Below are 12,860 nucleotides of genomic sequence, written 5' to 3'. Positions count from 1 at the left end.
ACAGCACGTTGTTAGGCTACTAGGTATCAAGACAGAGTCACGTGAAGGAGGAGAGAAAGTACCAGCCTGGTCCCAGATCTATTTGTGCTCTTGCCAACTCCACGGCTGTCATTGTCATGCCAAACATGTTTAAGACTGGGTTATGGTAAAATGCTAGAGTACTGGGCACAGAGGCTGGGTAACAGAAAGCAACTGTAGAGACAAATTCGGGGAGTGGTGAGAGTATAGGGTCAGGCAGACTACAGAGTAGACCTTAGGTACATAGCAGGTAAGGGGAGAGGGGAAGAGCCTCACAATGCAAGGGGAATTATTAGAGGTCATTGTAAAGAGGAAATAACATGTGTCAGGATAACAGCAGGTGCATGCATGCACACATGTCCTAGCCCACACAGTCAAATCCAGCGGTGTTGGATTCCTGCTAGCATGTCGCATCTACTACCTCTCAAAATACGTTTAAATATTTCCTAGATTCACGACTCTCCAGATGTTATCTGGTTTAACAGCTAAAGCCATTTCAAATGTAATATAATGACAGAGGTGCACCACTTACCTGGTACAGTCACCTGGATGATTTCCCCATCTGGGGGCTCCGTTTTAATCTTTTTCAAGGGAATACAATCTCCCGAAGGTCCTAAAGGAGTAAGAGTAAAAACAGTTAATATGGCAAGGCGGCATCCCATATGGAACCCTATTCGCTATATAGTGCACTACTTTTGATCAGGGCCCATTGCGCTCTGGTCAAAGGTAGTGTACTATATAGGTAATAGGGTGTCATTTGGGACATAACCAGATCTTCCTCCCATAAAGTGACATTTGAAATGCATCTATAAAATCCAATGTCACACATTCTGGGAGGAAGATCTGTTCAGTTTCAGACGGTTTAAGTTTTTAATTTGCAATTCCCAAGGGGTTACAGAGTGGATATGGAACATATTTCTTGATGTTAGACTACCATAAAAAGGAGTGCCAACCTCAGAGTTCACGTCTTGGGTTCGCATTACAGTAGTACTATAGTAGGCCATAGCATTGCCTTGTCACTTACCTGCTTCGAAGTCAGCCAATGGACTCACACAAGAGCTTGTAGATCTAAAAGAAAAACAAATAATTTGAATGCACAACTTCGAATTATGACATTGAAATGAACTGGCATAGATAAATTGTGGTGTGTCACTTATTGTGGTACATCAGGCTATGGCCTTCCATTACAAGTGATGGACATGCAGCATTTACTGAAAGGATCTATCAATATATCAAAATGGGTTGAAAGGGTTGTTTGTATTGTCTTCTGATCTAATTGTCTTTTATATCTCTGGACGCAGATTGTGTAAGACAGGTGCGGAACAGATTTCTCTGATGATTTCAAATAACATCTTGTGTCACTACACCCTCTACATTACTGACTGAGGCCTAGCCGTTGTATACATACCTGCTGCTGTGAGGATTGGTGACCAGCTCCAGTGCAGCCAACGGGACCCGGAGGTTGTCAGGGAAACCGTCCTCGGACGTGGAGCCTATGTCATGCTTGCCCTCTTCCTTGGCCACCTTACCAGCAGCTTTGTGACACAACATAACAGAATCAATCAATCAGATTATCCATGATGCACAGCAAGCTATTACAACTAAACATACACAATATCAAAAGAAAAACAAGGACATGGCATTGCTAAATGGCATACTAATGGCTTCTTTGGATAGATATCAACAATTCAAGATGAAAATACTCATTATAATCTGGGTGGTTCGAGCCCTTATTGATAATTGGCTGAAAGCCGTGGTATATCAGATTGTATGACCAAAAATGACTTTTTACTGTTCTAATTATGTTGGTAACCAGTTTATAATAACGATACGGCACCTATGGGGTTTGTGGTATATGGCCAATATACCACGGCTAACGGCTGTATCCAGGCACTCCGCTTTGCACCCCCTCGTGCTGAATTGCTGAAGTCTTACCTGTGAAAATCCTTTCGTCAAACATTCTGGAATGAGAACAGAGATGGTCGTTATTGTTAATCAATGTGATTATTGACATTGGTCACAGTCAAGTAGAAAGGGCCCCTGTAGTAAACTGTTGGTGAACAACAGTGGACATGTCAACAGGGGAACAAGATCAAACAGACATCTCTACACGGTCTGCAGGGTTCATGTCTGGGCCATCTTGAATAAACAACAATGACAACAACGCATATCAACAACAACACCAGGAGTGTATGACTCTTAGATAAAAATCGAATATTCAATCTGCTGGAATTTTATTAACATTAATGACCATGTCGCCTTATGCATGAGAGATGCGTTGATGGCGGTGTCGCCCCAATCTAAATGTATTTCATCACATGGGTTCAACAACAGCGAGACGTTGGCTCAATATGCCAGAGAGCAAGGGGCACCATACTGTGTGGTTCATGCGGTGGTTACCAGTAAGTGGGCCATTGTCTATTGGAGGGCAGGGAATTTAACCAACAGATGGCCTGGGTTCACACTTCTCCCTTCGTTGAATCAGTTTGCCAAAAAGGACATTTTAAATAAATGACAGATGCTGTAATTGTAGTTCATAAAACAGTGGTTCTCCTCAAACAAGGTTGTTTTCATTAGGGCATGTTTCTTACTGGACAGCTGCAGTAGTAGTAGTTCTTCCCTGTTTCACTTTTTTTCATTTAGTGCCTTATCACGAAACCCTGGTATGATGCGTTATGCAGCCCTGATATGGGTCCCTTATACACTACAGTGTAATCTCTGGAGGAAAGAATGAGAGACTTTACCAGTATAATCTCAGATGGATCTCAGATCGTTTACCTTTTGACTACAAAGCGGACCCCATGGCGTTCCTCCAGGATGCGTTTGAGTTTGGGCACTCCGTAGGTGCAGGGCCTTTTGAAGGGGATGTTGTCTGGGATGCCGATGATCTCCACGGCCTCTGGGTCACAAGCTATCTTCCGGTACGGCACTGGAACCATGTGGTCCAAGCCCAGGGCCTCCGCTGAAAATACAGGAGTTGTCAGAAATCAGTGACGGACATCAATCATGAGACCCTACAATACTGTCTTAATAAGTATGTAATGAATTGATCAATTAATGGATGGATGGGTGGGTGTGGATAGATTAATAAGCAGTCATGACAGCTGAAAACGGACTAAAGACAATCATTCTATAGTAAAGAAATTACATGAAAAAAAGTGTTGAGAAAATGACCAATTGTATAAGGGACATTTTCCCAGAGACTAGGACTAACTTTAATATGGGTCTGGGAAACAGGAACGTTTTAAAACCCTAAACATTTTTATCAGCTAATGCCCTACAATAGGAAACCATGCTGAGAAAGAGTGGTTGACCATCTCACCATAGCGACTGTTGAACAGGATCTGCACACATTCTCTCAGTGTGTTTATGTCCTCAGTCTCTCGAATGAACGAGTCCCATTTTTCTGTTGAGCGCAAAAGAGAATAACGTAAACATAAAAATATCTACTTTCCACATGTATACTAACAGGGTTTTTTCCTGGCTCAAAATAGGGCTTAGGTGGTGGGCATCAGGGTTGGTGTGAAATCCAATTTTAATTTACAAATAAATGATTTAATTTACTCATGAAGTGGAGGATTTATGTTGAATTCCATTTGAATTTCAACAATCTTAAAGTTATAGAATTTAATTGGAATTAGACTTTTTGTATTGGAATTCAATTTGAATTGTAAAAAATGTATTCTTTGGAATTTAATTGGAATTCAATATTTGCATATTTCCAAGTTAATGGAATTAATGCACTTAGTATCACAAACTGTCTGCATGATTTGTTTTAGGTAAATTCAACTTGTATTCCTATATTTCAAGTATAGCTAGGCTGTCTAAACAGTGACATGATCAGCCTGACCACCTAAGGAAATTGCATTTGAATTTGTGGAATTGTTGGGGATAATATTAAATTGTGATTTTCATTTTTGGAATTGACCTAACATTGGAATGGAATTTACAGGGTAAGGGGATTGAATTAGAATTGCATTTGTGGAATTAACCCCAACCCAGGTGGCCATGTCAGGGTGCAATATGCCTGTGGGTGTGGCGCAAGAACGAATTCCCTGTTCAAAATTAGGTATAGAGTATGACAGCAAGAGTCATAATACCCATAAAACCTAACGCTCAAACAGGGAAATGGTTCCAATCACTTTTTACACCATTCACTTTTCCCAAAGGGATTTTTAGAAACACTTGAAATAAGGGCTGTGTAAATCTCTCTAGGACAAGGTGACTGTCGTCCTTCGGTCTGGAGTCCAAATTTGAGATTTTTTGTTCCAACCGCTGTGTCTTTGTGAGACGTGGTGTGGGTGAACAGATGATCTCCGCATGTGTATTTCCCACCGTAAAGCAAGGAGGAGGAGGTGTTATGGTTTGTGGGTGCTTTGCTGGTGACACTGTCAGTGATTTATTTAGAATTCAAAGGCACACTTAACCAGCATGGCTACCACAGCATTCTGCAGCAATACGCCATCCCATCTTGTTTGGGCTGTGTGGGACTATCATTTGTTTCTCAACAGGACAATGACCCAACACACCTCCCGGCTGTGTTAGGGCTATTTTACCAAGAAGGAGAGTGATGGAGTGCTGCATCAGATGACCTGGCCTCCACAATTCCCCCGACCTCAAACCCAATTGAGATGGTTTGGGATGAGTGCTCAGCATATGTGGGAACTCCTTCTAGACTGTTCCAGCATTCCAGGTGAAGCTGGTTGAGAGAATGCCAACAGTGTACAAAGCTGTCATCAAGGCAAATGGTGGCTATTTGAAGAATCTCAAATATAAAATATATTTTGATTTGTTTCACACTTTTTTGGTTACTACAAAAATGAAATAGTAGTAATTTCTCCATCATGTCAGACAACATGACAGTATTGCATTATTTGCTCTGCTCTGAAGCATATGGGAATGCAGCATTTGAATTGTGGCCTTACAAAGGAGAGGAGTCTATAATGTGGGGTAAAATCCATTGGTTGATTGATATGATTGTTGACATACCCCTCCCCTTTAATGAACTGCATTGTGCGATTCAGAGGAAAAAATTGCCAATAAGTGTGAGGTGACAAGTCATTCTCTTAGACTGAGTCTGTACCCAGAACTAGTATATGCATTGTCTGGCAGGGGGGGGGGGGTGAGGTGAGCTGCCTAAAGACTGAACCCTGTTCCACATTAATGAGCTGAGCCAAACTGAGCCAAGCCAGGCTGTACCGGTTACACAACCACCATAGTTGCTGGAACCATGAACAATGTGAATGGAAAATATTCGACCCGGCATAGATGGTTGGGTCAAAACGATAGTGTGAAAAGGGTATGAGTTTGTGGCCTACAGGTGTGCGTCTATCTGTGTCTAGTTCCAGTTCAAGCCTACCTGACTTCTCATGAACTATGGAAAACAGGAGGCGTTTGGAGACGTGGATGCTGGGAGGAGTCTGGCCCAACTCCCCTTGAAGTCCTATCCACTCACCTGAACAGACAAAATGGCAGAAATTAAACATTGATAAACATCATACTGATGCTTTCAGAGTCGAGCAAATCTTGAAAAATCTAAATCCCTGTCACACCCTGACCATAGTTTACTTTGTATATTTCTATGTTGTGGTTGGTCAGGGTGTGATCTGAATGGGCATTCTATGTTACATGTCTAGTTTGTCTAGTTCTATGTTCGGCCTGATATTGTTCTCAATCAGAGGCAGATGTTCGTCATTGTCTCTGATTGGGAACCATATTTAGGTAGCCTGGGTTTCACTGTGTGTTTGTGGGTGATTGTTCCTGTCTATGTGTTTTCACCAGATAGGCTGTTTAGGTTTTCATTACGTTCTTTATTTTGTAGTGTTTGTATTGATTCGTGTTTTACGTTTGTTTATTAAAACATGGATCGCAATCGACACGCTGCATTTTGGTCCGACTCTCCTTCTCATACGGAAAACCGTTACAGAATCACCCACCACCAACGGACCAAGCAGCGTGTCAACAGGCAGCAACAGCAGCGTAAAGAGGAATGGACATGGGAGGACGTTTTGGATGGCAAGGGCTGTTACACTTGGGAGGAGATACTGGCTGGAAGAGATCGCCTCCCATGGGAACAGGTGGAGGCACTTAGGAGAGCAGAGGCAGCCGGAGAGAGGAGCCGGCGATATGAGGGAACACGGCTGGCAAGGAAGCCCGAGAGGCAGCCCCAAAAATTTCTTGGGGGGGGGGGCTAACAGGGAGTATGGCTACGCCAGGTAGGAAACCTGGGCAGACTCCCTGTGCTTACCGGGGGGCTAGAGAGACCGGACAGGCACCGTGTTATGCAGTGGTGCGCACGGTGTCTCCAGTGCGGGTGCATGGCCCGGTGCGGTATATTCCAGCTCCGCGTGTCGGCCGGGCTAGATTGAGCGTCGAGCCTAATGCCATGAAGCCGGCTCTACGCAGCTGGTCCCCAGTGCGTCTCCTTGGGCCGGCTTACATGGCACCAGCTTTGCGCTCGGTGTCTCCGGTTCGCCTGCATAGCCCAGTGCGGGCTATTCCACCTCGCCGCACTGGCAGGGCGACCGTGAGCATTCAACCAGGTAAGGTTGGGCAGGCTCGGTGCTCAAGAGCTCCAGTGCGCCTGCACGGTCCGGTTTTTCCAGTACCACCTCCACACCCCAGCCCTCCGGTAGCAGCTCCCCGCACCAGGCTTCCTGTGCGTGTCCTCGGCCCAGTACCACCAGTGCCAGCACCACGCATCAGGCCTACAGTGCGCCTCGCCTGTCCAGCGCTGCCAGAGTCTTCCTCCTCTTCAGCGCTGTCGGAGTCTCCCGCCTGTTTAGCGCTGTCAGCTTTCCTTCTCTTCAGCGCTGTCGGAGTCTCTCGCCTGTTCAGAACTGCCAGTCTGCAAGGAGCTGCCAGTCTGCAAGGAGCTGCCAGTCTGCAAGGAGCTGCCAGTCTGCAAGGAGCTGCCAGTCTGCATGGAGCTGCCAGTCTGCATGGAGCTGCCAGTTTGCAAGGAGCTGCCAGTTTGCAAGGAGCTGCCAGTCTGCAAGAAGCTGCCAGTCTGCATAGAGCTGCCAGTCTGCAAGGAGCTGCCAGTCTGCAAGGAGCCGCCAGAGCTGCCTGTCTGCAGGATGCCGCCAAAGCTGCCAGTCTGCAAGGAGCCGCCAGAGCTGCCAGTCTGCAAGGAGCCGCCAGAGCTGCCAGTCTGCAAGGAGCCGCCAGAGCTGCCAGTTAGCATGGAGCAGCCAGGGCCGCCAGTCAGCATGGAGCAGCCAGGGCCGCCAGTCAGCATGGAGCAGCCAGAGCAGCCAGTCAGCATGGAGCAGCCAGAGCTGCCAGTCAGCATGGAGCAGCCAGTCAGCATGGAGCAGCCAGAGCTGCCAGTCAGCATGGAGCAGCCAGTCAGCATGGAGCAGCCAGAGCAGCCAGTCAGCATGGAGCAGCCAGAGCTGCTAGTCAGCATGGAGCAGCCAGTCAGCATGGAGCAGCCAGAGCTGCCAGTCAGCATGGAGCAGCCAGTCAGCATGGAGCAGCCAGAGCTGCCAATCAACCAGACTCTTCCAGATCTACCAGTCAACCAGACTCTTCCAGATCTGCCAGACAACCAGACTCTTCCAGATCTGCCAGACAACCAGACTCTTCCAGATCTGCCAGTCTACCAGACTCTTCCAGATCTGCCAGTCTACCAGACTCTTCCAGATCTGCCAGTCTACCAGACTCTTCCAGATCTGCCAGTCTACCAGACTCTTCCAGATCTGCCAGTCTACCAGACTCTTCCAGATCTGCCAGTCTACCAGACTCTTCCAGATCTGCCAGTCTACCAGACTCTTCCAGATCTGCCAGTCTACCAGACTCTTCCAGATCTGCCAGTCTGCCAGACTCTTCCAGATCCGCCAGTCTGCCAGACTCTTCCAGATCCGCCAGTCAGCCAGGATCTTCCAGATCCGCCAGTCAGCCAGGATCTTCCAGATCCGCCAGTCAGCCAGGATCTTCCAGATCCGCCAGTCAGCCAGGATCTGCCAGAACCGCCAGCCAGCCAGGATCTGCCGGATCCAACTACCTGCCTGAGCTTCCTCTCAGTGCTGAGCTTCCTCTCAGTGCTGAGCTACCCATCAGTCCCGAGCTACCTCTGTCCCGAGCTGTCCTTCTGTCTCGAGCTGACCCTCTGTCCCGAGCTGTCATTAAGGAGGGTCACCTATCTAGGGACGCTAAGGAGGTGGACCAAGACTATTATGGAGTGGGGTCCACGTCCAGCGCCAGAGCCGCCACCGCGGACAGATGCCCACCCAGACCCTCCCCTATAGGTTCAGGTTTTGCGGCCGGAGTCCGCACCTTGGGGGGGGGGGGGTACTGTCACACCCTGACCATAGTTTACTTTGTATATTTCTATGTTGTGGTTGGTCAGGGTGTGATCTGAGTGGGCATTCTATGTTACATGTCTAGTTTGTCTAGTTCTATGTTCGGCCTGATATGGTTCTCAATCAGAGGCAGGTGTTCGTCATTGTCTCTGATTGGGAACCATATTTAGGTAGCCTGGGTTTTACTGTGTGTTTGTGGGTGATTGTTCCTGTCTATGTGTTTTCACCAGATAGGCTGTTTAGGTTTTCATTACGTTCTTTATTTTGTAGTGTTTGTATTGATTTGTGTTTTACGTTTGTTTATTAAAACATGGATCGCAATCGACACGCTGCATTTTGGTCCGACTCTCCTTCTCATACGGAAAACCGTTACAATCCCATAATCAAAACAGATTCTCTATCAAATAAGTTATGTGAAATGACAGCCAGTAGTACAACCACTCACAAAAATGACAGGGAGAATAGTAACCACTCTCCTTCCAAATGAATAAAATCACAGACAATAATTAGTGCATAAACAAGTGACTCAAAAAGGTGAGGGGCTTTTCAGAAGTAACCTGGATATCCATCAACTGCTACCTCAGTAACAGCTTGTTCCTGTGGGGTCACATATCTCTTACCATTGTCGGAACTGTCCTTGGCGGCCGTCCCTTTCTCCGCCCCCGCCGCCCAGGCCCCCAGGCGGTCTTTACCCAGGTTGAAGAGGGATGTGGGCTTGAGGTCCAGCTTGCCATCGGGGTGTGGCTGGGAGGACATGGGCATGCCATACAGGAAGCTGGAGAGCATGGAGTTGCTGGCTGAGACTGAAGCGTTGGACACTTCCTGGGCGGCGGTGGCAGGCTTGGAGGCCGGGCCATGGATAGCTAGGCTCTTGATGGCGCCCGAGGAGGAGTTGTGGTTTCTGACGTCGCCGGCGCTTGACTTAGCCTCCCGCAAGGGCTCTGCTGTTGTTCTATAAACAGATGAAGAAGGAAACAGGAGAAGATAAAGCTGTGTGTCCATGTGAAACCTAATTATGACACACCAATAGCAACTTGTCACAATGTGCCTTATTCTTGGCAGAGAAATCCTCCAGTTACTTTCTGTTGTTCAAAAGTAATCTCGAATCTGGTCTCCTCCTATCGCCTAACCATGAAGTCAACAACAAGACCAGCCCTGTATCAATCCTAATTATGCTGCTACACTTCTGCCATTTATGCACAGGAACAAGTAACGTAAGGGATTACAGTTGAAGTCGGAAGTTAACATACACCTTAGCCAAAAACATTTAAACTCAGCTTTTCACAATTTCTGACATTTAATCCTAGTAAAAATTCCCTGTGTTAGGGTCAGTTAGGATCTCCACTTTATTTTAAGAATGTGAAATGTCAGAATAATAATAGAGAGAATGATTTATTTCAGCTTTAATTTCTTTCATCACATTCCCAGTGGGTCAGAAGATTACATACACTCAATTAGTATTTGGTAGCACTGCCTTTAAATTGTTGGACTTGGGTCAAACGTTTTGGGTAGTCTTCCACAAGCTTCCCACAATAAGTTGGGTGAATTTCAGCCTATTCCTCGTGACAGAGCTTGTGTAACTGAGTCAGGTTTGTAGGCCTCCTTGCTCGCCCACGCTTTTTTGTTTCTCCCCACAAATGTTCTACAGGATCCACATAATTTTCCTCCCTCATGATGCTATCGATTTTGTGAAGTGCACCAGTCCATCCTGCAGCAAAGCACGCCTGCAACATGATTCTGCCACCCCCGTGCTTCACGGTTGGGATGGTGTTCTTCGGCTTGCAAGCCTCACCCTTTTTCCTCCAAACATAACGATGGTCATTATGGCCAAACAGTTATATTTTTGTTTCATCAGACCAGAGGACATTTCTCCAAAAAGTATGATCTTTGTCCCCATGTGCAGTTGCAAACCGTAGTCTGGCTTTTGTATGGGGGTTTTGGAGCAGTGGCTTCTTCCTTGCTGAGTGGCCTTTCAGGTTATGTCGAAATAGGACTCGTTTTACTGTGGATATAGATACTTTTGTACCTGTATCCTCCAGCATCTTCACAAGGTCCTTTGCTGTTCTGGGATTGATTTCGCACCAAAGTACGTTCATCTCTAGGAGACAGAATGTGTCTCCTTCCTGAGTGGTATGATGGCTACGTGGTCCCATGGTGTTTATACTTGCGTACTACTTGCGTACTATTGTTTGTACAGATGAACGTGGTACCTTCAGGCGTTTGGAAATTGCTCCCAAGGATGAACCAGACTTGTGGAGGCCGACAATTTTTTTCCTAAGGTCTTGGCTAATTTCTTTTCATTTTTCCCATGAGGTCAAGCAAAGAGGCACTGAGTTTGAAGGTAGGCCTTGAAATACATCCACAGGTACACCTCCAATTGACTCAAATGATGTAAATTAGCCTATCAGAAGCTTCTAAAGCCATGACATAATGTTCTGGTATTTTCCAAGCTGTTTAAAGGGATAGTCAACTTAGTGTATGTAAGTTTCTGACCCACTGGAATTGTGATACAGTGGATGATAAGTGAAACAATCTGTCTATAAACAGTTGTTGGAAAAATGACTTGTGTCACTTGCCAAAACTATAGTTTGTTAACAAGAAGTTTGTGGAGTGGTTGAAAAACAAGTTTTAATGACTCCAACCTAAGTGTACGTAAACTTCCGACTTCAACTGTATGTACGTTATGGTGTACTGTATGGAGTCAGGTCACCTTTTGACAGTGAAGTGGATGCGGTTGCTCTGCTCAAGGATCTTCATTAAGGTCTTGGTGTCGTACTCGGCAGGTTTCCTCAGGGCGATCCCCTCAGGCAGGCCGTGGGCCACCACAGAGCTGGGGTCCTTCAGGATCCACTCATAAGGCACAGGGACCAGGCTACTCTTCCCAACGGCCTCGCCTGGCAAATCATCACATACATACAGCATGAAATGACTAATGACTAATGAAGGTAGAAATGAGAAAAGGACATGTCAAATGATTGTTTGACACGTAGACACTGTAAAAATCAACATTCAATCACATCTGAAATTTGATTTCAGTTATGAGAAGGTTGAAATTAGAATGTTAAATGAGAAATTAGAAAGAATTCAAATGGCGTAGACCTATACAAATTATATTTGTTCTGTGCTGTATTTTGAAGCCCTTACTGTAAAGCACACTGAATACTTCTTCCACCATTTTTCTCAAGACAAAGATGTTAGAGTGGGCGTCTGTTGAGGCCCTCTGTTTGCCGTGCCCGCCCTCTTTGCCAATCTTGCATGATTCATTTTCCTGGACATTGACATGGGCATTCACTGTGGTCAGCCCTTGTAGACAGGGCATCTCTGAAAAAGAGTCAAGCATGAGAAACTGTAGGGATTATATTTCTACTTTTCACCCTGTAAGTTTCACACAAGGAAGGTCTATTCTGGATCTCACTTGCTTTAGAAGAAGTAATGCTCTGGATAAGAGCGTCTACTAAATGACAAAACATGTAAAACTAAAGATCATCTTACTTATTTAATTCAAAACCTTAATAGACTGAGATAAAAAAACTGTTCAGCTCCAAGACAACAGTAGGATCTGTGAGCAAAATGTAGTTGCATTTTTGATCCAAGTGAAAAATCGAACCTAATCGTTAACCTGATTCACCTTTTTTTGCCCACTACACAGGGAACACTCACTGCAAAACTTGTGGAAGTCTGTTTGTATTTCCCTCCGTGAGTTGAGGAAGACTCTTCCCTTCTCTGTTCCCACGGTGATCACGCTGTCCTCGTGCACGGTGACGCAAGCTACCTCGGCGTTGAGCTTTGACATGGCTGTGCACTGGAACACAGGTTAAAGACAAGGTCATAGGTAATCCACCTAATGGTCAGTTATTAAAAACAACGATTTGCTATGGCTACTGTGAAGCTCAGGGTACACTTATCCATTAAACATTTAGCCTATCATCCGATACACAGGTTGGTTGTTTAGCAACAAAACCGTTGAGTGCGCAATTATGGGGCAAAACAGGCTGGTCTGGCTTAGATTGTTGACAACATGTAAACTATATTCTCCAATGTTTATTGAAAACATAAATACATGTGCAAGTCGAAAAAAGCTAAATTAGCATGATACAAGCTGAATTACTTGGAAAAGGCTGTGAAAATAAAAAGCCCGGTACACACTCAGCGCTCCGTTGACATTTCAGAGATACGCTTTGTTTTGGTGAGAAATCTCCCCAAAAAATAACAGGAATTTCAAATGAATATGAAAAGCTCATACTAAAATATCTTAAAATTGATTGCCATCTTATCGATATTGTTTTATGTCCTGCGGATTCGAGAAGAAAGATGACGAGTTCAACAGGAATGTCAGCCTGTCAGGTAGCCAGTAGCCGTAATTCTTAATTCATACACAGAATCTTTTTACCACTTTTTTTCTCTGGCCTCCATTCATTTAAGTCACCCTAATTCTAATTCTGGTCATCCTACAAGGGTAAAAACTCCAGTTTTACCTATTAGCTGAAATGAGCCATCTACGATTCCCCACATTGCAGCTTCTTGTCATTGTTGCTA

The 12,860-nt window shown here is 45.4% G+C and overlaps 1 protein-coding gene across 2 annotated transcripts in view; it reads right to left on the bottom strand.

Annotated features, from left to right (window-relative positions):
* Positions 1–12,860, bottom strand: part of LOC139418073 (GTF2I repeat domain containing 1) — a 41,049-nt gene that overhangs the window by 21,148 nt on the left and 7,041 nt on the right. For both annotated transcript variants that reach the window (XM_071167245.1, XM_071167246.1), the window contains exons 3-13: positions 11,985–12,126; positions 11,469–11,645; positions 11,035–11,218; positions 8,945–9,276; positions 5,378–5,473; positions 3,341–3,424; positions 2,797–2,980; positions 1,954–1,979; positions 1,427–1,553; positions 1,043–1,086; positions 551–631 (exon numbers count right to left, since the gene is read on the bottom strand). In XM_071167245.1, the coding sequence (XP_071023346.1) occupies positions 551–631; positions 1,043–1,086; positions 1,427–1,553; positions 1,954–1,979; positions 2,797–2,980; positions 3,341–3,424; positions 5,378–5,473; positions 8,945–9,276; positions 11,035–11,218; positions 11,469–11,645; positions 11,985–12,126 (1,477 nt within the window). The remainder of the gene's footprint in view (positions 1–550; positions 632–1,042; positions 1,087–1,426; positions 1,554–1,953; positions 1,980–2,796; positions 2,981–3,340; positions 3,425–5,377; positions 5,474–8,944; positions 9,277–11,034; positions 11,219–11,468; positions 11,646–11,984; positions 12,127–12,860) is intronic.

This window comes from Oncorhynchus clarkii, chromosome 10 (assembly GCF_045791955.1).
Source record: "Oncorhynchus clarkii lewisi isolate Uvic-CL-2024 chromosome 10, UVic_Ocla_1.0, whole genome shotgun sequence".
NCBI classification, from domain to species: domain Eukaryota; kingdom Metazoa; phylum Chordata; class Actinopteri; order Salmoniformes; family Salmonidae; genus Oncorhynchus; species Oncorhynchus clarkii.
This window is presented reverse-complemented; position numbering and strand designations above follow the sequence as displayed.